This window comes from Hemitrygon akajei, chromosome 18, assembly GCF_048418815.1.
Source record: "Hemitrygon akajei chromosome 18, sHemAka1.3, whole genome shotgun sequence".
Taxonomy (NCBI): Eukaryota; Metazoa; Chordata; class Chondrichthyes; order Myliobatiformes; family Dasyatidae; genus Hemitrygon; species Hemitrygon akajei.
Genome location: NC_133141.1, coordinates 75,231,045 through 75,257,981, shown reverse-complemented (window position 1 = coordinate 75,257,981; position 26,937 = coordinate 75,231,045). Strand labels below are relative to the sequence as shown.

Genomic DNA, 26,937 nt, shown 5'->3' with positions numbered 1-26,937 from the left:
TCCACATTTGTACCCAATCCTTGGCTTGTCCTTGCTTATGTTAATATTACACCCATCACTTGTAAACCTGATGGCTCATCCTAAGCTCTGTCATACTGGTTCCCAAGACCCTGCCATATTAGTTTAAGCTACTGCCGATAGCTTTAGAAGATATGCACCCAAGGATGTTGGTTCTTGTCGGATTCAAGCACAACCTGTCCCATTTGTACAAGTCACTCCTGCCCCAGAAGAGATCCCAATGATCCAGAAACCTGAATTTCTGCCTTCTGCTCCAATTCTTCAGCTGTGCATTTATCTGCCACCTCATTCTATTCCTATCCTCACCTAATCTCCTATCCAATCTCCTAAGTATAGGCATTATCCCAAGATTACTACCACTGAGGCCCCATTTTCAACTTCCTTCCTAACTCCCATGATACTTTTTTCAGGACCTCCTCCCTTTTTCTTCCTATGTCATTGGTGCCAATGTATACAATGACTTCTAGCTGTTCACCCTCCCTTTTCAAGGTGTTGTGGACACGTTCAGAAACATCACAGACCCTGGCACCAACCCTGTGTGTGGCCTCCGTCAGTCGTGGTTGACCATGGGTACTGTGCCTCTGGTAAGCAAAGCTCCAGGGTGCAAGCCAGGGCAGAGTTGATATGGAAGATCCGTCTGTGGCCCATTCAGTGGGACCCCCCTCTCCATGCTGATGACAGGTCCAAAGTTTGGTGCCAGCAGCATCGCAGGAGTTGCTGTGCCAGTGCTGGGTACAGCAGTCAGTCGCCTTTGGGACTCCAGCTCCGGATTTTTCCTCCGGGTTTACTCCCAAAGTCTCTCCCGTGAGCGGATATAACCGCAAGGCAGCAGAGGTTTGAAATCTCCTAGGTGAGCAACCATCCATGGTTAACGAGCCCTGTCTGCCCATAGCAACTGGTTTTAAAGTGCCAATGGCCTGCCCTTTCCCTGCTTCTGTAGTGAGAACAACACATAAGAACTATGCCACATGTGAAGGCCAGGAGCTGGACTTGGTTGTCAGAGGCTGTTTGAGACGCACACCATGAAGAGCATTTGTTTTGCTGTGGGACCTCATCCCCACTACCACCCTTTGGCCATGACTACCTTTGGAGCCCACCTAAACATATGGATTTTCACATGGGCTTCACAGTTGAACAGGTGAGAAGACAGCTGAAACGTCTCCACTCAAGCAAGGCTGCAGGCCCGAATGGTGTCAGCCCCATGGTGCTCAAAGCCTGTGCCCCCCAGCTATGTGGAGTACTTCACCATGTCTTCAACCTGAGCCTGAGTCTACAGAGGGTTCTTGTGCTGTGGAAGACGTCCTGCCTCATTCCTGTACCGAAGACGCCGCACCCTAGTAGCTCCAATGACTACAGACCGGTGGCATTGACCTCCCACATCATGAAGACCTTGGAGAGACTTGTTCTAGAGCAGCTCCGGCCTATGGTTAGGCCACACTTAGACCCCCTCCAGTTCGCCTATCAGCCCCGACTAGGAGTTGAGGATGCCATCATCTACCTACTGAACCATGTCTATGCCCACCTGGAAAAGCCAGCGAGAACTGTGCGGGTCATGTTTTTTGACTTCTCCAGTGCGTTCAACACTATCCACCCTGCTCTGCTGGGTGAGAAGCTGACAGTGATGCAGGTAGATGCTTCCCTGGTGTCATGGATTCCCTGATTGGCAGACCACAGTACGTGAGCTTGCAAAACTGTGTGTCAGAGTGGTCAGCAGCACTGGGGCTCCACAGGGGACTGTCCTGTCTCCCTTTCTCTTCACCATCTACACCTCGGACTTCAACTACAGCACAGAGTCTTGCCATCTTCAGAAGTTTTCTGATGACTCTGCCATAGTTGGATGCATCAGCAAGGGAGATGAGGCTGAGTACAGGGCTATGGTGGGAAACTTTGTCACATGATGCAAGCAGAATCATCTGCAGCTTAATGTGAAAAAGACTGAGGAGCTGGTGGTGGACCTGAGGAGGGCTAAGGCAACGGCGACCCCTGTTTCCATACAAGGGGTCAGTGTGGACATGGTGGAGGATTACAAATACTTGGGGATATGAATGGACAATAAACTGGACTGGTCAAAGAACACTGAGTCTGTCTACAAGAAGGGCCAGAGCCGTCTCTATTTCCTGAGGAGACTGAGGTCTTTTAATATCTGCCGGACGATGCTGAGGATGTTCTACGAGTCTGTGGTGGCCAGTGCTACCATGTTTGCTGTTGTGTGCTGGGGCAGCAGGCTGAGGGTAGCAGATACCAACAGAATCAACAAACTCATTCGTAAGGCCAGTGACGTTGTGGGGGTGGAACTGGACTCTGACGGTGGTATCTGAAGAGGATGCTGTCCAAGTTGCATGCCATCTTGGACAATGTCTCCCATCCACTCCATAATGTACTGGTTAGGCACAAGAGTACATTCAGCCAGAGACTTATTCCACCGAGATGTAACATTGAACATCATAGGAAGACATTCCTACCTGTGGCCATCAAACTTTACAACTCCTCCCTCAGAGTGTCAGACACCCTGAGCCAATAGGCGGGTCCTGGACTTATTTTTTCCATTTGGCATGATTAACTTATTATTATTTAATTATTTATGGTTTTATATTGCTATATTTCTTCATTATTCTTGGTTGGTGCGGCTGTAACAAAACCCAATTTCCCTCGGGAGTAATAAAGTATGTCTGTCTGTCTGTCTGTTTTGAGAAAGATGGTTTTCTCACCACTGAGTCCAGTGGCTGTTAGTAAGGAGCTAACAAGCTGCATCTCTAGAGACACCTGATAAAAGGAGGTTTCATTGTAGGGTCCATCATGTAAAAAAATACTGTGTAATTGCTCTAAGAATTGATTAGGTGGTTTGCGTGTTTAAGCCTGTTGTCTAAGAAAGTAATCAAGCTACATGATTATGGACACTGCAGGGATTAAGCGTGGGTCCAATTCAAAGAAATTACTTATAACTAAGTCTTGTGTTCTGAGCAGGGTGGAGATTCACAGCCCAGATGAATTGCTGATGAGTGTTTTAAGTTCGGTTCCAGTCTCAGGGGAAGTTACAATCATGGAACCACAGTTTGACTAAACGGCGGGCAAAGTTGTTTTAGTTGAAACTAACAATGTGACAGGAGTGGATTTGCCTCATATGATTGCAGCACCTGGAGAAGTGGGGTCATGGGCCATCTATGGTTTTAGAGAAGAGGGGAGTGTAGGCGAGGGTGCCGATTTGGAAGTTGAGTTTCCTGTAGCTGACGGTGGATACTTTAAAGACAAGTTACTCTTGTTTACACGGAGTGAGGGGAAGGAGTTGTCTGATGTGAAAGGAATAATGAGTCTAATGACAAAAGCAGAAGTATACCTGCAGAGAGCGAAAGTTTTTATAGGCAGGGAGTGTTCTCTGGGATCAAGCCCATACCGAGTGGGGAAGAAGAGGCTGAGGCTGAGCAGACATCTCAGCTATTGAATAAATGGCAGTGCTCAGATAATATGAAAAAACTGAGACTGGTAAGTGGCTTAAAGGGCCCGACGGCTGATATAGTGAGCTTTGTCAAGGCAGAAAATCTATTAGCCACATCAACTAATTACCTGCAAGCTCAAAGCACATTTCAGAAGAAAGAGGAGTTTTCTGCCTACATTTCAGGCTGGAGAAGCTACTGCACTGTTTGTGCCACAGAGGGGGCATTCAACTGTCTGAGAGAAATCGCTTGAAGATGGAGCGAGTTATGAAGGGCGCACTGTCACATGACGTGATTGCTCTACATACTCAGCTGATCCATGAGATACACCGTCCTCCATCTTTTACCAATTTACTCTGAATTTAGGAGGAAAATGCGATGGAGGAGTGGGAGGCCTCCATCAGTAGGGGAAAGTCCTCGGTAGTAGCTTCTGTTGCTAAAGCAATTCCTGATGCTACTCAAGAGCTGGTTTTGCAGGATGTCATGAAAGGTCTGAGGGCTGAGGTACTTTGGATGATATCGGTTGGTTTTGCCACCAAGCCTGACAAGGCCAATAGGAAGCCGGACCCACTGGTGGGACGTACCAAGCTGAGGACTGCTACTGAGCGGGGTCCCTTGACCAGAGAAGTGACTGGTATTTTCTGTTACAACTGTGGAGAAGATGAAAATTTCAAGTGAGAGTGTGAAGAACAGGAAAATCTTCGGAAAGTCAAACAGTGAAGAAAAGAGGTAAAACTACGAAGGGACCGAGCAAAGGAATGGGCTGATGTTTCGAAGAGGATACGTTCCTATCAGTGTTTCAAGGTAAATACTAAAGTACAAAACACTATTCCTGAAGATCTAGTGGGACCAACTCTCGTCTATCCATACAGATTGGAGGTGTTTATGCTTTGCATTATAGATCCTTTTACAACTGGTATTTGACCAATTTACCATTGATGTCACTCAGTGCCCTTGAGATTCATGGCTTAGTACTGATGAGTACACGTATGGCTACTTGTCATTGAGAATGGAGTTTTCAGAAGCCGATGTAATAACTAAGACTATTGACCCACCAGTGTTGGTCTGCTTGGATCCAGTTGAAAAGGGTGGAGCTTGCATTCTTGTGGAAACAAATACTGCCATTGTGAGAAGGCTCCTGGGAGCATGTAAGGAGGGAAATGGAGAGAACTTTTTGAAACCTTGTCCGTTCTCCATGTTCAGAGCTGCTTTTGAGAAGGTACAAGTTCCTTCTAAGAAGGATGATGGGCAGAAATGAAGAAATGTGCAGTACACCCAGCCTGAACCTGTCATGTTCCATCTTGGAGGAGTAGCTAGAATGACAGGAACCCCTAAATTTGCCAGAATGCTCAAGGAATGGAAAAAAGGATTAACTCAGAAGATGTTGGAATGTGAAGATGCCTTTTCTACTGATAAGTCCAATGTTAGTTACTGGAAGAGAACTTGCCACACTATTAGATTAACCGAGGACACCCCTTTCTGAGAGAGGTATCACCTGTTAGCAACAGTGGAGTTTAAAGATGTTCTGCAACACCTGATTAAAGGGAAAGGATTAAAGTTCAGTCATGGAGCAGGGGGACCTGAGCTGCCAGAAGACACAAGTGATAGACAGGAGGAGGCAGCCTCTAGGACAGGGAGGATCACAAGGGGTGGTTGAATTTGGAGGAGCTGAAGATGAGATAAGGAGGTCTCAAAGAGTATGGAAACCCTCAGATAGGTCGGACTATGATGCACTGGGGGAACAAAGTGTTGCATCTATCCCTTTAGTGAGATATGTCATTAACATTTACAAGTGGGCTGAGGAGTTCAACCCGGAGAAGTGTGAGGTGGTACACTTTGGAAGGACAAACTCCAAGGCAGAGTATAAAGTAAATGGCGGGATACTTGGAAGTGTAGAGAAACAGAGGGATCTGGGGGTACATGTCCACAGATCCCTGAAAGTTGCCTCACAAGTAGCTAGGGTAGTTAAGAAAGCTTATCGAGTGTTAGCTTTCATAAGTCGAGGGATAGAATTTAAGAGACGCAATGCAATGATGCAGCTCTATAAAACTCTGGTTCGGCCACACTTGGAGTACTGTGTCCAGTTCTGGTCGTCCCACTATAGGAAGGATGTGGAAGCATTGGAAAGGGTACAGAGGAGACTTACCAGGATGCTGCCTGGTTTAGAGAGTATGCATTATGATCAGAGATTAAGGGAGCTAGGACTTTACTCTCTGGAGAGAAGGAGGATGAGAGGAGACATGATGGAGGTACACAAGATATTAAGAGGAATAGATAGAGTGGACAGCCAGCACCTCTCCCCCAGGGCACCACTGCTCAATACAAGAGGACGTGGCTTAAAGCTCTCTGTGCCCTTTCAATTTCAATCGTCCAATTTCCCGCTTCCATTTGCAAAATTTCCAGCATCCATCTTTGAAAATTTTTTATTGGATCCTCCCCTTCTACACCTTCTTTAAGACCAACAATCTTAATATTATTTTGCCTACTAAAATTTTCCAGCACATCCACTTTTTCCAACAGCCGTTTTCTTTCTGTTGTCTGGGCAAGGATATTATCTTCTATCTTGTCCACTTTGCCTTTGGTGTCCTCCATTATTTCTTCCAACTTTTTAACTTTCTTATCTGTTTTCTCCTGTTTTTTTTCATAACATTATCAAGCACAGTCTTCATGTTTTTAACATCTGTTTTTATTACTTTTAATTCAGTCATTGCTTGCACTAAGGCCTCTCTCATGTCTCCACGATGTTTTTTACTTTTAATCTCTTCTTGTTCTTCTTCCTCCTTTTCGTCATCTGTATTCTCCGGAGAATCTGATTTTAACTCCAAATCATTGTCACTTTCAGTGGCAGTCGGAACTTGTAGTTCAGCTTGTACCAATTTGCGCATGCCCCCTTCTTTACGCATGTGCAATTCCTGCTTCTTCCTCCCAGGGTCTGCCACCGTTGCCACCGCCTCCTGCCCCTCAGCGCCGGAGAATAAGTGTGCCTCCTCAAAAGGAGATCCAACCTGAGCATGAGGCTCCATCACAGCAGTAGGCCCCCTTCTCTTCCCATCTTGCGATGTCATCAAAGCGGTAGTCTTCTGTTTCTGTTTATTAGGCATATCTTAAAATAGCCTTGAGTAGTTTATAAGTAGTTTTAAAAAACTATTTATTATCTTTTCTTCATTTAATGATACTTTACTGATTTTTTACGGGAGAGCTGGATTTCCATGTCTGGATCCTACGTCATCACGTGACGTCCCCCTCAACACAACACGACCAAAATCCGCGATCAATTATAATAAAATGTTTAAGATATCAAGACAAAGAAAGGATTCTTCAGGTGGCTGCCCAAGCTGCCAAAAAGAGGAACAGGCCATTGATGATAGAAGGGAACAGAGTTCTTTTATACCCTGACATAAGTTATGAGCTTTTGAAGAGAAGGAAGGAATTCAACCCAGTGAATTAAGTCCTATGGAAAAATGGTTATCAATTTATACTGCGCCATCCTGCAACATTGAGGATCTTTTTGGCTGACGGAAAAAGAATTTTTTTTACTGATTATCGAAAGGTGGAGGAGTTTGTACAAGAATCTTTGAATATTCGCTAGATACAGGGAGAAATCCAGGGGAGCGAGAAGGATTAAAGATGAAGACTGGGATAGGGAATAGACTTGGTGGATCTTTAAGGGTGGAAGAATATACAAATATATTCTTAATTATATGATAGGGGGAAGAAACGTAAAAGATTGAGGAGTATTAATCGGGAGTAGTGATATTAAAGTTTTTTTATATATATGTTTTTTTTGTTACGGGGGAGCTGGAAGAACTTCTGATCGATTGCCACGGGATTCATGTGTGTAATCATGACGGCGGCCATGGCCCGCAAAATGGAGGGGGGTAATGTTGTGGTTTTTTTTCACTCGCAACATTAGTAGGGGGGTATTTTGTTTTTTTTTATAATCTATCTTTCTTTTATTTCTTTTTCTTTGCCTGGATGATTGGGGGGAGACACATAACAACATGGAGAATTTCAAAGAGATTCCTTCGGGAACTATAAGAGTTGAGATGTTAAATAATGTTATAGATTGGAGTAAACTTGTTAAGAATAATGACTAACTTACTGAATTTTTTGAGTTTTAATGTTAATGGGCTTAATGGACTGGTGAAAAGAAAAAGAATTTTAACATATATTAAGAAAATAGAGGTAGATATAACCTTCTTGCAGGAAACACACTTAACAGAGATAGAACATCAAAAATTAAAGAGAGATTGGGTAGGAAGTGTTATTGCAGCTTCATTTAATTCAAAAGCGAGGGGAGTTGCAATTTTGGTCAATAAAATGCTACCAATTAAAAGACAAAACATAATAACTGATTCTGTGGGGAGATATGTGATTATACATTGCCAACTTTTTTTTGAAATTATGGACTCTCGTGAATATTTATGCACCAAATGAAAATGATGCAAAATTTATACAAGAAACCTTTTTGAATTTGGCTGATGCACATAATAAAATATTAATAGGTGGAGACTTTTAACTTTTGTCTAGACCCAGTTTTAGATAGATCAACCAAAGCTGTTACAAAATCGAAAGTAGTAAAATTGACTTTATCATTGATGAAAGATTTAAATTTGATTGATATATGGAGAAGAATCAATCCAAGAGAAAGAGATTATTTGTTCTATTCAAACAGACATAAAACTTACTCAAGGATAGATTTTTTTACTATCAACAAATATTCAGGATAGAGTGAAAAATATGGAATATGAAGCAAGAATATTGTCAGATCATTCTCCTTTAATAATGATAATGATAATGGTGGATAAGGAGGAACCGATTTATAGATGGAGATTTAATTCAATATTATTAAAATGTCAAGATCTTTGTGACTTTATGAAAAACAGATTCAATTTTTTTGGGATACAAACTTTTATTCAGTTGATGATAAGTTTGTATTATGGGAAGCGATGAAAGCATATTTGAGGGGTCAGGTAATAAGTTATACTTCTAAAATAAAGAAGGAATATATGGTAGAATTAAACCAACTGGAAAAAAGATTACAGAATTAGAAAAAGAATCTCAAAGGCATATGACAGAAGAAAAACGAAAACAACTTGTCAATAAGAAGCTACAATATAATACGCTTCAGACATATCGAACAGAAAAAGCAATTATGAGAACTAAGCAGAGGTATTATGAGTTAGGTGAGAGATCACATAAGATTCTTGCCTGGCAGTTGAAAACAGAACAGGCTTCCAAAATGATAAATGCAATTAGAACAAGTGCAAATAAAATTACTTACAAACCTTTAGAAATTAACGAAACCTTTAAAAGTTTTTACTCTGAATTATATCAATCGGAATCACAAAATGATGTTAATGAGATAGAAAGATTTTTATCACAAATATCTCTCCCAAAATTGAATTCGGAAGCACAAAAGGGATTAGATATGCCTTTTATATTAAAAGAGGTTGAAGAAGCTTTAGGATCACTTTAGAGTAATAAATCTCCAGGAGGGGATGATTTTCCACCTGAATTTTACAAAAAGTTTAAAGATTTACTAATTTCTCCTTTTATGGAATTAATACATCAAGCAGAAAGAACACATAAACTTCTAGAATCTTTTTCAACAGCAATTTTAATAGTATTGCCAAAAAAAGATAGAGATCCTTTAAAACCAGAATCATATAGGCCTACTTCTTTGTTGAATACGGATTATAAAATAATAGCAAAAAATTTATCTAGTAGATTATCTAAATATTTACCAAAATTAATACATATAGATCAAACAGGATTTATTAAAAATAGACAATCGGCAGATAATGTAACTCGGTTATTTAGTATAATTCATTTGGCACAAAAGAGGGAAGAAATGAGTGTGCCAGTAGCTTTGGATGCAGAAAAAGCATTTGATAGATTGGAATGGGATTTTTAATTTAAATTATTGGAAAAATATGGGTTAGGAGTACTTTTTATAAACTGGATTAAAACCTTAAATACTAATCCCAATGCTAAAGTAGTGACAAACGGCCAAATTTCAACACCATTCCAGCTAAAAAAGGTCAACTAGACAAGGTTGTCCATTATCACCTGCTTTATTTGTATTGGCGATAGAACCATTAGCTGAATTAGTTAGAACTGATTCAGATATTAAGGGATTTAGAGTTAATCGGGAGGAATATAAGATTAATTTATTTGATGCTGATGTTTTGATTTATTTAACAAACCCATTGCATTTGTTGCGTAAATTATCTTCTAGACTGGAAGAATATGGGAAAGTACCAGGGTATAAAATAAACTGGGATAAAAGTGAAATTTTACCCCTTACTAAAGGAGACTATAGTCAGTGTCGATTAGCAACTCAATTTAGATGGCTGATAAATGGTATAAAGTATTTAGGTATGAGAATTGATAATGATATAAAGAATTTATATAAATTAAATTATTTATCACTATTGAAAAAAAATTCAAGAAGATCTTGATAAATGGATGATGTTACCAATAACATTAGTCGGTAGAGTTAATGCTGTAAAAATGAATATATTTCCTAGATTACAGTATCTATTTCAAACACTACCAATACAATTGCCTCAGAAGATTTTTCAAGACTTAAATAAATATGTGAGGAAATTTCTTTGGAAAGGTAAAATGTCAAGAATATCGTTGGAAAAGTTGACATGGAAATTTGACTTAGGAGGGTTACAACTTTAAGAAATATTAAGAGGGTTACAATTTTAAGAAATATTATAAAGCAAATCAACTTAGATTTATTGCACCTTTTTTTGACGAAGAAAAACCAGCATGGATTAGAACAGAATTAGATAAGGTAGGAGAAAATACATCGGAAGATTTTATATATAAATAGAAACCTAAATGGATACGGGAAAAGAAAGAATCTCCTATATTAAAACATTTGATTGATTTATGGAATATGTTGATGATGAAATAAAGAAATCTTTATTAGCAAGGAGACCTCTTATTCAAAATAGACTTATTCCTTTCAAAATGGATAATCAACTTTTATATGATTGGTACCAAAAGGGATTAGATGTATAGGAGACTGTTATGAAGGAGGTATATTGATGTCATTTGAACAATTAAAGAATAAATATAAAATATCAAATAACACTTTTTTTTGTTATGTTCAATTAAGAGTTTACTTAATAGATAAACTGGGTCAAACAATGTTATTGCCGAAACCTAATGAAATTGAAACTTTAATTCAAAAAGGAAAAATTTAAAAATTTATGTATAATTTGATTCAAAAACAGACACTTAAACAAGGGCATAAGTCAAGACAAAAATGGGAAACGGATTTGAATATTAATATTGATGAAATAAGTTGGTCAAGACTATGTCTTGACAGTGTGACAAATACAATAAATATTCAACTCAGATTAGTACAATATAATCTTTTACATCAATTATATATTACACCGCAAAAAATAAATAGATTAAACCCAAACTTATCTGATCAATGTTTTCAATGTAATCAAGAAATTGGTACTTTCTTACATTCTACTTGGTCTTGTTTCATTGGAACACAACTTCCACATAACCCAATATTATTTTTATTAAGTGACATTGAAGGAATAAAACTGAAACATATTGAATAAGTATCAGAAAGAATTTATAAAAATTGCAATGGCAGTAGTCAAAAAGGCTATTGCAGTTACTTGGAAATTGGATTCATATTTAAGTATGGATCATTGGAATAATGAAATATTTAGCTGTATTCCACTTGAAAAAATTACTTATAATTTAAAGAATAAGTATGACACATTTCTGAGTATTTGGTGCCCTTATTTACAAAAGATAGGATTGTATATATAGGTGCTCCGATGATAAAGATGACGGTCCTCTGGGGAAAGAAACAAATACATATATTAAATTTATTTTGAATTCCATGGAGCATGTGGAGACCTTCCAATATCCAGGCAGTCTTTCTTTCTTTCTTTCTTTTTTTTTTCTTTTTTTCTGTTTTTTTTGGGGGGAGAGGGTTAAGGGGAGGGGGAGAGTAGATATTATTCTATTATTCTATGTAATTAAATTTGAAAATTGAATAAAAAATATTTTAAGAAAAACAAGAGGACGTGGCTTTAAGGTAAGGAGTAGAAAGTTCAAGGGGAATATTAGAGGAAGGTTTTTTACTCAGAGAATGTTTGGTGCGTGGAATACACTGCCTGAGTCAGTGGTGGAAGCAGATACACTAGTGAAGTTTAAGAGACTACTAGACAGGTATATGGAGGAATTTAAGGTGGAGGGTTATATGGGAGGTCGGGTTTAAGGGTTGGCACAACATTGTGTGCTGAAAGGCCTGTACTGTGCTGTATTGTTCTATGTTCTAAGTGGATTGGAGGTCCTGACATCCCAAAATTAGGATTAGGGTTAACTCTAATGCATGGAATTATAAAGCTCGGTGTTGAGTCAGAAGACTTTAATATGAATTGAGCTTGTCCAGTCGTGTATTGTTCATTGAGCTTGTTTGCAAACTGTAGCAGACAACCAGGAAAGTGTTTAGCAAGACTGAGATGATGAATTAATGTGACAGGGAATTGGAAACTCAGCATGTCTTTTAAGAACTACACTAAGATGGTCATTGAATCTTTGACCTCTCCACTGTGGATGAGTGTTGATGAATGAGCTCAAGAGTCAAAATCGAAAGGCAGTGAAGTTATTGGAGTGCTGAGAAATTTGTGTTTTGGAAGCTGAAGGCATGGTTGGCAGCTCACAAATGCATATGAGGTCAATGTTGGGGTGTGCAGAAATCAAAGACTCGGTAAATTGGTTTAGTCTTGTCATATAAACAGAGGTACAGTGAACAACTTTCTTTTACATACCATCCATCCAAACCATTTCATACAACAGTGTATTGATGTAGAACAAAGGAAAGCAATTACAGAATGCAGGATAAAGTGTTACAGTCATGGCAAAAAGTAAAGTGCAGGTAGGCAATAAAATGCATGGTAATAACGAAGTAGATTGTGAGGTCAAGAATCCATCTTATTGTACCAGGGGACAATTCAGTAGTCTTATAACAGTAGGATAGGTGCTGTCCTTGAGTCCAAATCATGCAGGTTATTGTATTTCTGTCTGATGCGATAATGGAGAGAAGAGAGAATGTCTGGGATGGGTGGGCTCCTTGATCATGTTTACTGCTTTGCCAATGTAGCGAGAAGTGTAGAGTCCATGAAGGGGAGGCTGATTTCCAAGATGTGCTGACTGTCCACAATTCTCTGCAGTTTCTTTTGTCTTCTTGCTATACAAAGCCGTGATGCATCCTGTCTGGACAAGGAACACTTAGACTATTGATGCATTATATTGAAGAATTCCTTATTTTAGACATTACAGCAACGTGATACTCATCAATGTGAAAAGTTTGCTGGTTTTCCAAGAGGATGCAGTGTCTTTTTAGCTCAGAGTCCTGGGTGCAATTCAATTAAATTTTTCAGTTTTGGCTGTGGAGATGGTGAATAAAATGAGTTCATCAGAATGGTTCTGAACCCCTGTGCCATCATTTATCCAGAGTATTTCTTGTGCAGTTTAGCATGGTTGGACTGAGAAGTATTTCTGCTGTATTCTCTGTGGGATTGTTGTCACTGATTAACTGAACTCTGAAAGCCTGCACTCATTCTCTATCATATTTTAATAACCTGTGCACAAGGAGAACAGAATTGGTTCTGTCACACTCACTGTTCTAAAGCTTGAACAAAGAAATAATATTTTTATACAGAAATTGTCTTTATACAGAACTTTCATTAAAAATTGACTAGTTGGATACAGATACTGACTAAATGAAAATTTTGTAGGTGTTCAAATTCCTTATTTGCATAATCAATCACAAATCACACTATGATAATACGGGTATCAATAGCTAACAGAATCTTCATGTTAAAGACCAGTAATACTCAGATTTATTAAAGTAACTGACCCTAAGCATAACCCTAGAATCCTTTGTTTGCAGTCTTATCTTGAATCCATATTCCAAATGGCTTTGGCCCTATACTGTGCAAAGGGGCACTATGCTCTTGAAAAGTCTTTCCTAAAAAAACTTTTTTGCTTGGGCTGACTGCACACTATCTGTAAACCACCCTTGGCTGAACATTACTTTAACCCCTGCCTTGTCACGACTTCCACAGGATTTACAAAAGACTAGTTTTTGGGTTCATTAGAAATGGAAACATTACTGAACATCTCTCTGATCGTCCTTTACCAAGTAAGAACATGGAACAGACTGAACAGCCTTTATTTAGGGATGGTTTCTCTTAGTATGGTCTCTCAGTACCTCCAATGGTTCTACATTGGTCAAAGGAAGATTTTGCATGCTCAGTTCAAATTCTCTGCTGCACTTCAATGTTATCAAGTATTTCTCAATTTACTTACAGGAATTTCTGATTTATAGCACAAAGAGGGGAAAATCAAATCAGCCAACTTTAGTTTACCTTAAACAAAGAGGTTCTGCAGAAGCTGGTATTCCAGAGTAACATTTACTAAATCCTGGATGAAGTCAGCGGGTCAGGCATCATCTGTGAAAACAAATAAAGAGACAACATTTCAGGCTGACAACCTTTATCAGGACAGTCCTGATGAAGGATCTTGGCTTGAAACATCAACTCTTTATTCCTTTCTATTTTATGTATCTCTCTTCAGTTTACCTTCTTCGGGTTATCTTGTGAATACTTGTGATAAACTTAAGTACTAAACTACAATACTGTAAACTGCAGGATGATTGGTCACTCTAACAGGTGACAAAAGAGATTTAAGAAGATAAAAAAAACATTCAAATAGTTGGGAGAAAGATAAGTAAGAATGCAGGAAATTAGGAGGAGCTGGCTAGTCAGTCCATCAAACCTGTCTCACAATTCATGGTTGCTCTGCCCCAACTTCATCTCCTCTTTTGTGTCACTTCCCACAATTCTTGATTCCTCAATCTTTCAAAACCAACTGTCTCTTAAGATACTTTCAATGACCTTACCTTGATAATCAGTCTGTAAAGAGCTCTGAAAATTCATCACTATCTGGAAAAGTAACAATTAGATTTTTGGTACAGTACAGATTATAGGCATCGTTGGCAATCAGTATTCATTTTTTAAAGTTAAAGTCTGACCTGAGCCTTTAGGCTCATCAGGCCAGTGCTTATGCCAGTGACTGAGAGTACGAGACTCCCCCCACCCCCTGATAGGGTGGACTGGGGCAATGTGTGGTTAAGTGCCTTACTCAAGGACACAGCATGCTACCTCGGCTGGGGCTCGAACTCATGACCTTCAGATCGCTAGTCGAACGCCTTTACCACTTGGCCACACGCCACACAATCAGTATTCATTACTTATTCTTTATTGTCCTTGAGAAAAGTAATCTTGAATTCCTGCGTTCCTTGTGATGAAGATGCATCCAAGTGTAGTTAGGCTGGAAGTTATAAGATTTGGAGTCAATGATAATGTGAGTTTTGATGATATAGCAGTATACAAAGAATATATTATGAATAAATAAATGTTTTCTTCCTTCAACTTAGGCAAAACTCAAACATTTGATGTTGCCATCAAAGAACCAAATGACATGGTTCCGAATACAGAGCCACTGACCCTCATCAGCGTTCAAGGTAAGTGGTTAATGCTGATAGACTCAGTCCTCTAGAAAATGGAGACAAATGTATTTCTAGATTTTATCTGACTTGTGCATGTTGGAGCATTCAGAGTTGCCTTTCTTCTGTTTTCCATCTCCAACATAACACTAGATCAGGACTCAATCAAACATTTTAAAAACTGAGTGAAAATTGAAGATTGCCCTTATAACCATATAACAATTACAGCATGGAAACAGGCCATCTCGGCCCTTCTAGTCCGTACAGAATGCTTACTCTCACCTAGTCTCACTGACCCGCACTCAGCCCATAACCCTCCATTCCTTTCCTGTCCATATACCTATCCAATTTTACTTTAAATGACAATACCGAACCTGCCTCTACCACTTCTACTGGAAGTTTGTTCCATGCAGCTACCACTCTCTGAGTAAAAAAAATTCCCCTTCGTGTTACCCTTAAACTTTTGCCCCCTAGCTCTCAACTCATGTCCTCTTGTTTGAATCTCCCCTACTCTCAATAGAAGAAGCCTATCCACGTCAGCTCTATCTATCCCCCTCATAATTTTAAATACCTTTATCAAGTCCCCCCTTAACCTTCCACGCTCCAAAGAATAAAGACCTAACTTGTTCAACCTTTCCCTGTAACTTAGGTGCTGAAACCCAGGTAACATTCTCATATATCTTCTCTGTACTCTCTCTATTTTGTTGACATCTGTCCTATAATTCAGTGACCAGAACTGTACACAATACTCCAAATTCAGCCTTACCAATGCCTTGTACAACTTTAACATTACATTCCAACTCCTATACTAAATGCACTGGTTTATAAAGGCCAACATACCAAAAGCTTTCTTCATCAGCCGATCCATATGAGATTACACCTTGAGGGTGTAATGCACCAATATTCCTAGATCACTCTGTTCTACTCCATTCTTCGATGCCCTACCATTTACCATGTATGTTTCGATTTTGATTAGTCCTACCAAAATGTAGCACCTCACACTTATCAGCATTAAACACCATCTGCCATCATTCAGCCCACTCTTCTAACTGGCCTAAATCTCTCTGCAAACTTTGAAAACCTACTTCATTATCCACAACGCCACCTACCTAAGTTTCATCTGCATACTTACTAATCCAATTTACCACCCCATCATCCAGATCATTAATGTATATGACAAACAACATTGGACCCAGTACAGATCCCTGAGGCACACCACTAGTTACCGGTCTCCAACCTGACAAACAGTTATCCACCACTACTCTCTGGCATCTCCCATCAAACCACTGTTAAATCCATTTTACTACTTCAATAGTCATACCTAATGATTGAACCTTCCTAACTAACCTTCTGTGCGGAACCTTGTCAAAGGTCCTACTGAAATCCATACAGACAACATCCACTGCTTTACCTTCATCAACTTTCCTCATAAGCTCTTCAAAAAATTCAATAAGATTTGTCAAACATGGCTTTCCACGCACAAATCTGTGTTGACTGTTCCTAATCAGACCCTGTCTATCCAGATAATTATATATATCATCTCTAAGAATACTTTCCATTAATTTACCCACCACTGACGTCAAACCAACAGGCTTATAATTGCTAGGTTTACACTTAGAACCCTTTTTAAACAATGGAACCACATGAGCAATACGCCAATCCTCCGGCACCATCCCTGTTTCTAATGACATTTGAAATATTTCTGTCAGAGCCCCTTCTATTTCTACAGTAGCCTCCCTCAAGGTCCTAGGGAATATCCTGTCAGGACCCAGAGATTTATCCACTTTTATATTCCTTAAAAGCGCCAGTACTTCCTCCTCTTTAATCATCATAGTTTCCATAACTTCTCTACTTGTTTCCCTTACCTTACACAATTCAATATCCTTCTCCTTAGTGAATACCGAAGAAAAGAAATTGTTCAAAATCTCCCCATCTCTTTTGGCTCCACACATACTGTCCACTCTGATTCTCTAAGGGGCCAATTTTATCCCTCACTATCCTTTTGCTATTAATATAACTTTAGAAACCCTTTGGATTTATTTTCACCTTACTTGCTAAAGCAACCTCGTATCTTCTTTTAGCTTTTCTAATTTCTTTCTTAAGATACTTTTTACATTCTTTATATTCCTTGAGCACCTCATTTACTCTATGCTGCCTATATTTATTGTAGATCTCTCTCTTTTTCCTAACCAAGTTTCCAATATCCCTTGAAAACCATGGCTCTCTCAAACTTTTAACCTTTCCTTTCAACCTAACAGGAACATAAAGATTCTGTACCCTCAAAATTTCACCTTTAAATGACCTCCTTTTCTCTATCACATCCTTCCCATAAAACAAATTGTCCCAATCCACTCCTTCTAAATCCTTTCGCATCTCCTCACAGTTAGCCTTTCTCCAATCAAAATCTCAACATTGGGTCCAGTCCTATCCTTCTCCGTAATTATATTGAAACCAATGGCATTGTGATCACTGGACACAAAGTGCTCCCCAACACATACCTCCATCGCCTGACCTATTTCATTCCCTAACAGAAGATTCAACACTCCCCCTCCTAGTTGGTACCTCTATGTATTGCTGCAAAAAACTATCCTGCACACATTTTACAAACTCCAAACCATACATCCCTTTTACAGTATGGGCTTCCCAGTCTATGTGTGGAAAATTAAAATCTCCCACAATCACAACCCTGTGCTTACTAAAAATATCTGCTATCTCCTTGCAAATTTGCTCCTCCAATTCTTGCTCCCCATTAGGTGCCTATAATACACCCCTATAAGTATTACTACACCTTTCCCATTCCTCAATTCCACCCAAATAGCCTCCCTAGACGAGTCCTCTAATCTATCCTGCCAGAGCACTGCTGTAATATTTTCTCTGACAAGCAATGCAACACCTCCCCCTCTTGTCCCTCCGATTCTATCACACCTGAAGCAATGAAATCCAGGAATATTTAGTTGCCAACCACACCCTTCCTGCAACCATGTTTCACTAATAGCTACAACGTCATATTTCCAGGTATCAATCCATGCGCTAAGCTCATCCACCTTTCTTACAATGCTCCTAGAATTAAAATAAATGCATTTAAGAAATTCTCCACCTCTTCCTCTCTGGTTATCTCTAACAGTACAAAGAACTTTACTGTCTTCTTTTTCTTCCTTCTCCCATACATCAGTTCCTACACTCTGGTTCCCCTCCCCCCTTGTATCTAGTTTAAATCCACTGGAGCCTCTCTAGCAAATCTACCTGCAAGAGTATTTGTCACCCTCCAGTTCAGTTGTAAAGTGTCCTGCCGGAACAGGTCCCACCTTCCCTGGAAAACCACCCAATTATCTATAAATCTGAAGCCCTCCTTCCTGCACCATGTCTTCAGCCACATGTTGGTCTGCACTATCTTACTATTTCTAAACCTACCTGCACGTGGCACTGGTAGCAATCCTGAGATTGCTATCCTGGAGGTCCTGTCCTTTAACTTGGTGCCTAACTCCCTAAACTCACCTTTCAGGACCTCTTCACTCTTCCTACCCATGTCATTGGTCCCTACATGGACCACGACATCCGGCTGCTCACCCTCCCTCTTGAGAATACTGAGAACTCTATCCGAGATATCACGGACCCTGGCACCAGGGAGGCAACAGGCCATCCGGGATTCTTGATCTCTTCCACAGAACCTCCTATCTGTCCCCCTAACTATCGAATCCCTTATCACTACTGCTCTCTTTTCCCTCCTTCCCTTCTGAGCTGAGGGTCTATTCTCGGTGCCAGAGATGCAGCCACTGCAACTTGTCCCTGGTAGGTCGTCCCCACCAACAGTATCCAAAACAGTATACTTATTGTTGATGGGAACGGCCACAGGGGTGCTCTGCTGTTCCTGTCTATTCCTCTTCCCTTTCCTGACAGTCTCCTGACTCCAAGGGGTGACTATCTCCCTGATACTCCTGTCTATTTCTGCCTCTGCCTCCCGAATGATCCCAAGTTCATCCACCTCCAGCTCCAGTTCCCTAACACGGTTTGCCAGGAGCTGCAGCTGGATGCACCTTTTGCAGGTGTAGTCATCAGGGACAACAGTGCTCACCCTGCTTCCCAAATACTGCAAACGGAGCACTCAACTACCCTAACTGCTGCCTCCATTACCTACTCCTAACTAATTAGATTAATTAAAGGAGCTTATCCAGCCTTACCTCACCTGGAGTGATGCTCATACTCAGCCTCTGTTCATTACTTAAATTCTCCTGCTGATCTCAGAGGCCGACTTTCACGCGCTTGCGCAGTCCTGCCCCATTCAAACATCTCCTCTGCCTGTTCTCGCCGAAGCCTGAATGAGCCGAAGCCAACCCACTCTGCCTCAGTCCACATCAACGACGGCTGCTACGCCGATGGCCGCTGTATATGGTGGTCTTTCTTTTAAACCTTTGGTGCGCAGTCTAGCCTCTTTGCCCCAATCAGTTAAAACAAAACAGCTTCTGTCCGAGCTTCTTTCACCTCTTCCCTCTCCAGCTCTTGCTGCAATTTAAAATAATTTTACCCTTGTTACGTATTCAGGCAACAATAAATATATGTGAGTAAGGCAAGGGTTTTTATAACAAATAACACGTTTAATAAACACTGAAAACAAACCCCCCAAAAGTAAACAAACACTAACGTAACCGGAAAACAGCTGCTGTGCAGCAGCTTAACACTTCTTAAAGCGATGCAGCTCTAACAGTTCTTAAAGTGATGTTGCAAAAACAGTTGTTTAAAGCGATATTGCCAAAAGTTCAAAATGCTCAGTCCATTTTTAAAAAAAGGAGAGACTTTTTAAGACGATTTAAATTTTCTTCCACGTCGTTTTCCTTCGATCCCCGGCATCGAACTCTTCCCACATAGAATTTTATGAAATGTAACGGCTTAAAGGCACTGACCTTTTCTTCCACACTGTCCTCAATCTCCTGCTATCCCGCAGAGATTAACACGAGAACAGTCAACGAAATCCTTCCGAATGAGGATCACACAAGGTCGAACCCGTTCCACCTTCGAAAATCGATTCTCCTCGATCTTTAACTTCCGAACTCTTATCTTCACTCTCCACAGTAAAGAAACTGCTGGCAATGACCTTTTAAACTTTAGGTATTAGATGAAACTTCATTTTTCAAATAAACTGCGTCATCACATTAAATCACGCAGTGGCATGAAGTCAGCTTGGCAAATCCAGCCACGAACTGCCCCTCCCCACAGGGTGGGGTCCTCCTCTTATACCCTGTTAAAAAAACCTGTCACATGATCTCCACTGGTGGGAAAATGACATCACTCCACCATCACAAGACCATTACCTCAATTCCAGTATAACTTCAACCCCAGTCACGTGACAAGGGTACCGCTGTCACGTGTCATGGGTACGTAACACCCATCACAGGATAAAATTATTGTCCATCAAACTCAAGTGCACTCAGTGGCATTTTTCTCTTTATTCGGATTAGAGCATGGTTCTGTAACTTGCTTTGTTTTTGTTTTTCCTTATCTTGGTGACCTGTTTACTTCTCACTTTAAAGATAGAGTATTAAGTACTGCTTTGATTAGGAAACATTGTTCACTCCCATTCTTTTACTCGCTAGAAATCTGTGATGTGGCCATCTTTTAGACAAGTATCCTTATAGAACATAGAATAGTACAGCACATTACAGGCCCCTCGGCCCACAATGTTGTGCCGACCTTCAAACCCTGCTTCCCATATAATCCCCACCTTAAATTCCTCCATATACCTTTCTATTAGTCTCTTAAACTTCACTAGTGTATCTGCCTCCACCACTGACTCAGGCAGTGCATTCCACGCATCAACCACTCTCTGAGTGAAAAACCTTCCTCTAATATCCCCCTTGAACTTCCATCCTCTTACCTTAAAGCCATGTCCTCTTGTACTGAGCAGTGGTGCCCTGGGGAAGAGGCACTGGCTGTCCACTCTGTCTATTCCTCTTAATTTCTTGTACACCTCTATCATATCTCCTCTCATCCTCCTTCTCTCCTAGCTCCATTAATCTCTGATCATAATCCATAGTCTCTAAACCAGGCAGCATCCTGGTAAATCTCCTCTGTACCCTTTCCAATGCTTCCACATCCTTCCTATACTGAGACGACCAGAACTGGACACAGTACTCCAAGTGTGGCCTAACCAGAGTTTTACAGAGCTGCATCATTGCATTGCGTCTCTTAAACTCTATCCCTCAACTTATGAAAGCTAACACCCCATAAGCTTTCTTAACTACCCTATCTACCTGTGAGGCAACTTTCAGGGATCTGTGGACAAGTACCCCCAGATCCCTCTGCTCCTCCACACTACCAAGTACCCTGCCATTTACTTTATACTCTGCCTTGGAGTTTGTCCTTCCAAAGTGTACCACCTCATACTTCTCTGAGTTGAATTCCATCTGCCACTTCTCAGCCCATTTCTGCATCCTATCAATGTCTCTCTGCAATCTTTGACAATCCTCTACACTATCTACAACACCTCCAACCTTTGTGTTGTCTGCAAACTTGCCAACTCACCCTTCTACACCCACATCCAGGTCGTTAATAAAAATCACAAAAAGTAGAGGTCCCAAAACAGATCCTTGTGGGACACCACTAGTCACCACCCTCCAATCTGAATATACTCCCTCTACCATGATCCTCTGCCTTATGCAGGCAAGCCAATTCTGAATCCACCTGGTTAAATTTCCCTGGATCCCATGCCTTCTGACTTTCTGAATAAGCCTATCATGTGGAACCTTGTCAAATGCTTTACTAAAATCCATGTAGATCACATCCACTGCACTACCCTCATCTATATGCCTGGTCGCCTCCTCAAAGAACTCTATCAAGCTTGTTAGGCATGATCTGTCCTTCACAAAGCCAGGCTGACTGTCCATGATCAGACCATGATTCTCTAAATGCCTATAGATCCTATCTCTAAGAATCTTTTCCAACAGCTTTCCCACCACAGACGTAAAGGCTCACTGGTCTATAATTACCTGGACTATCCCTACTACCTTTTTTGAACAAGGGGACAACATTCGCCTCCCTCCAATCCTCCGGTACCATTCCCATGGACAACAAGGACATGAAGATCCTAGCTAGAGGTTCAGCAATCTCTTCCCTCACCTCGTGGAGCAGCCTGGGGAATATTCCGTCAGCCCCCGGGGACTTATCCATCCTAATGTATTTTAACAACTCCAACACCTCCCCTCCCTTAATATCAACATGCTCCAGAACATCAACCTCACTCATATTGTCCTCACCGTCATCAAGTTCCCTCTCAGTGGTGAATACCGAAGAGAAGTATTCATTGAGGACCTCGCTCACTTCCACAGCATCCAGGCACATCTTCCCACTTTTATCTCTAATCGGTCCTACCTTCACTCCTGTCATCCTTTAGTTCTTCACATAATTGAATAATGCCTTGGGGTTTTCCTTTACCCTACTCACCAAGGCCTTCTCATGCCCCCTTCTTGCTCTTCTCAGCCCCTTCTTAAGCTCCTTTCTTGCTACCCTATATTCCTCAATAAACCCATCTGATCCTTGCTTCCTAAACCTCATGTATGCTGTCTTCTTCCACCTGACTAGATTTTCCACTTCACTTGTCACCCATGGTTCCTTCACCCTACTATTCTTTATCTTCCTCACTGGGACAAATTTATCCCTAACATCCTGCAAGAGATCCTTAAACATCGACCACATGTCCATAATACATTTCCCTGCAAAAACATCATCCCAATTCACACCCGCAAGTTCTAGCCTTATAGCCTCATAATTTGCCCTTCCCCAATTAAAAATTTTCCTATCCTCTCTGATTCTATCCTTTTCCATGATAATGCTAAGGGTCAGGGAGTGGTGATCACTGTCCCCCAGATGCTCACCCACTGACAGATCTGTGACCTGACCCAGTTTGTTACCTAATACTAGATCTAATACTAGTATGGCATTCCCCCTAGTCAGCCTGTCAACATACTGTAACAGGAATCCATCCTGGACACACTTAACAAACTCTGCCCTATCTAAACATTGGAACTAATCAAGTGCCAATCAATATTAGGGAAGTTAAAGTCACCCATGATAACAACCCTGTTATTTTTGCACCTTTCCAAAATCTGCCTCCCAATCTGCTTCTCGGTATCTCTGCTACTACCAGGGGGCCTATAGAATACTCCCAATAGAGTAACTGCTCCCTTCCTTTTCCTGACTTCCACCCATACTGACTTAAAAGAGCATCCTGCTACATTACCCACCCTTTCTGCAGCTGTAATAGTATCCCTGACCAGTAATGCCACCCCTCCTCCCCTTTCCCCCTTCTCTATCTATATTAAAGCATTGAAATCCAGGAATATTGAGAATCAATTCCTGCCCTGGTGCCAGCCAAGTCTCCGTAATGGCCACTACATCATAATTCCATGTATGAATCCAAGCTCTCAGTTAATCACATTTGTTCCTGATGCTTCTTGCATTGAAGTACACACACTTTAGCCCTTCTACCTTACTACCTTTATACCCTTTATTCTGCTGCTCTTTCCTCAAAGCCTCTGTATATGTTAGATCTGGCTTTACCCCATGCACTTCTTTCACTGCTCTATCGCTCCGGGTCCCATTCCCCTTGCAAATTAGTTTAAACCCTCCTGAACCATGCTAGCAAACCTACCAGCAAGGGTATTGCTCCCCCTCAAGTTCAGGTGCAACCCATCCAATCTGTACAGATCCCATCTTCCCCAGATTCCAAAAATCTAAAACCCTGCCCCCTGCACCAACTCCTCGGCCATGCATTCAACTGCCATCTCCTCCAATTCTTACCATCACTATCACGTAGTACTGGCAGCAATCCTGAGAACGCCACCCCTGAGGTCCTGTTCTTCAGCCTTCTGCCTAGTTCCCGAAACTCACACTTCAGGACCTCATCCTTCTTCCTGCCTATGTCATTGGTCCCAACATGTATCACGACTTCTGGTTGCTTTCCCTCTCGTACCAGGATGTCATGCACCCGGTCAGAGACATCCCGGATCCTGGCACCCGGGAGGCAACAAACCATGCGGGTGTCCTTCTCACGTCCACAAAATCTCTTGTCTGCTCCCCTGACTATAGAGTCTCCAATGATGACAGCTCTCCTCTTCTCCGTCCCATCCTTCTGCACCACAGGGTCAGACTCAGTGCCAGAGGCCCTGCCACCGTGGCTCACACCTGGTCGGTCGTCCTCACCAACAGCATCCAGAACAGTGAACTTATTATTCAGGGGAATGGCTACAGGGGTGCTCTGCACTACCTTTTTAAAAAAAAAAAATTTAATTGAGTTTGTAAATGATTACAGAAAGAAAACAAATCTACCCTTCCCCCTCCCCTTAGCCCCTCCCCTAACATCCCTATAGAAAAAAAGAAAAAGAAAAAAAAAAGAAAGAAAGAAAGAAAGAATGCCTGGATATCGAAAGATCCCCACATGCTCCACGGAGTTCATAATAACTTTAGTATATATATTTATTTCTTTCCCCAAATAACCAATTATTTTATCTTCAGAGCACCTATATATTTAATCCTGTCTTTTGTAAATAAGGGCGCCAAATTTTCAAAAATGTTTCATATTTATCTCTTAAATTATAAGTAATTTTTTCAAGTGGAATACAGCTGGAAATTTCATTCTTCCAACGATCTATACTTAAGTATGAATCTGATTTCCAAGTAACTGCAATAGCCTTTTTGGCTACTGCCAGTGCAATTTTTATGAATTCTTTCTGATATTTATTCAATTTGGGTTTTGATTTTATCCCTTCAATATCGCCTAATAAAAATAATATTGGGTTATGTGGAAGTTGCGTTCCAATAATTTGTTCCAATAAAACTCTTAAATTTGTCCAAAAAGGTTGAATTTTAGAACAAGACCAAGTAGAATGTAAAAAAGTACCGATTTCTTGGTTACATCGGAAACACTGATCAGATAAATTTGGGTTTAATTTATTTATCTTTTGTGGTGTAATATATAATTGATATAAAAAATTATATTGCACTAATCATAACCAGACATTTATTGTATTTGTCATACTATCAAGACATAGTCTTGACCAAATTGTTTCTTCAATTTTAATATTCAAGTCAATTTCCCATTTTTGTCTTCTTATGGATTCCTTGTTTAATTGCCTGTATTTGAATCAAGCTATACATACAAGAAATAAATTTTTTAGTTTTTCCTTTTTGAATTAAAGTTTCTATTTCATTAGATTTCGGCAATAACATTGTTTGACCCAATTTTTCTCTTAAATAAGCCCTTAATTGGAAGTAACAAAAAAGAATGTTGTTTGATATTTTATATTTATTCTTTAATTAATCAAATGACATTAATATACCTCCTTCAAAACAATCTCCTATATATCTAATCCCTTTTTGAAAACAATTATATAAAAGTTGATTATCCATTGTAAAAGGAATAAGTCTATTTTGAATTAAAGATCTCTTTGCTAATAAAGATTTCTTTGTCTCATCATCAACATTTATCTTATTCCATAAGTCAATCAAATGTTTTAATATAGGAGATTCTTTCTTTTCCCGTATCCATTTAGATTCCCATTTATATATAAAATCTTCTGGTGTATTTTCTCCTATTTTATCTAGTTCTATTCTAATCCATGCCAGTTTATCTTTATCAAAAAATGATGCAATAAATCTAAGTTGATTTGCTTTATAATAATTCTTAAAATTTGATCTAACCCTCCTAGATCAAATTTCCATGTCAATTTTTCCAACGATATTCTTGACACCTTACCTTTCCAAAGAAACTTCCTCACATATTTATTTAACTCTTGAAAAAAACTTCTGCGGTAGTTGTATTGGTAGTGATTGGAATAAGTATTGTAATCTAGGGAATATATTCATTTTTATGGTATTTACTCTACCTACTAATATTATTGGTAATATCATCCATTTATCAAGATCTTCTTAATTTTTTTCAATAATGGTAAGTAATTTAATTTATATAAGTTCTTTATATCATTATCAACTCTTATACCTAAATATTTTATACTGTTTATCAGCCATCTAAATTGAGTTATTAATTGACATTGACTATAATCTCCTTTAGTAAGAGGTAAAATTTCACTTTTATCCCAATTTATTTTCTAACCTGATATTTTCCCATATTCTTCTAATCTAGAGGATCATTTACGCAATGAGTGCAATGGGTTTGTTAAATAAAGCAGAACATCATCAGCAAATAAGTTAATCTTGTATTCCTCCTGGTTAACTCTGAAACCCTTAATATCTGGGTCCATTCTAATTAATTCAGCTAATGGTTCTATCGCCAACACAAATAAAGCAGGTGATAATGGACAACCTTGCCTAGTTGACCTTGTTAACTAAAATGGTGTTGAAATTCATCACTACTTTAGCTTTGGGATTAGTATTTAAGGTTTTAATCCATTTTATAAAGGATACTCCGAATCCATATTTTTCCAATACCTTAAATAAAAAATCCCATTCCAATCTATCAAATGCTTTTTCTGCATCTAAAGCAACTGCCACACTCATTTCCTCCCTCTTTTGTGCCAAATGAATTATACTAAATAACCGAGTTACATTATCTGCCGATTGTCTATTTTTAATAAATCCTGTTTGATCCATATGTAGTAATTTTGGTAAGTATTTAAATAATCTGTTAGATAAGATTTTTGCTATTATTTTAGAATCAGTGTTTAACAAAGAAATAGGTCTACATGATGTTGGCTTTAAAAGATCTTTCTTTCTTTCTTTATGCGTTCTTTCCGCTTGATGTATTAACTCCATAAAAGGAGGAATTAATAAATCTTTAAACTTTTTATAAAATTCAGGAGGAAAACCATCTTCTCCTGGAGATTTATTACTTTGAAATGATCCTAGAGCTTCTTCGACCTCTTTTAAAGTAAAAGGCATATCTAATCCTTTCTGTTCTTCCGAATTCAATTTTGGAAG

General features: G+C 39.8%; 1 protein-coding gene across 1 annotated transcript in view; it reads left to right on the top strand.

Moving 5' to 3' along the window:
- LOC140741526 (complement C3-like) overlaps window positions 1-26,937 on the top strand; it is a 313,216-nt gene that overhangs the window by 182,787 nt on the left and 103,492 nt on the right. The window contains exon 23 of the mRNA XM_073071820.1: window positions 14,944-15,030. Within this exon, the coding sequence (XP_072927921.1) occupies window positions 14,944-15,030 (87 nt within the window). The remainder of the gene's footprint in view (window positions 1-14,943; window positions 15,031-26,937) is intronic.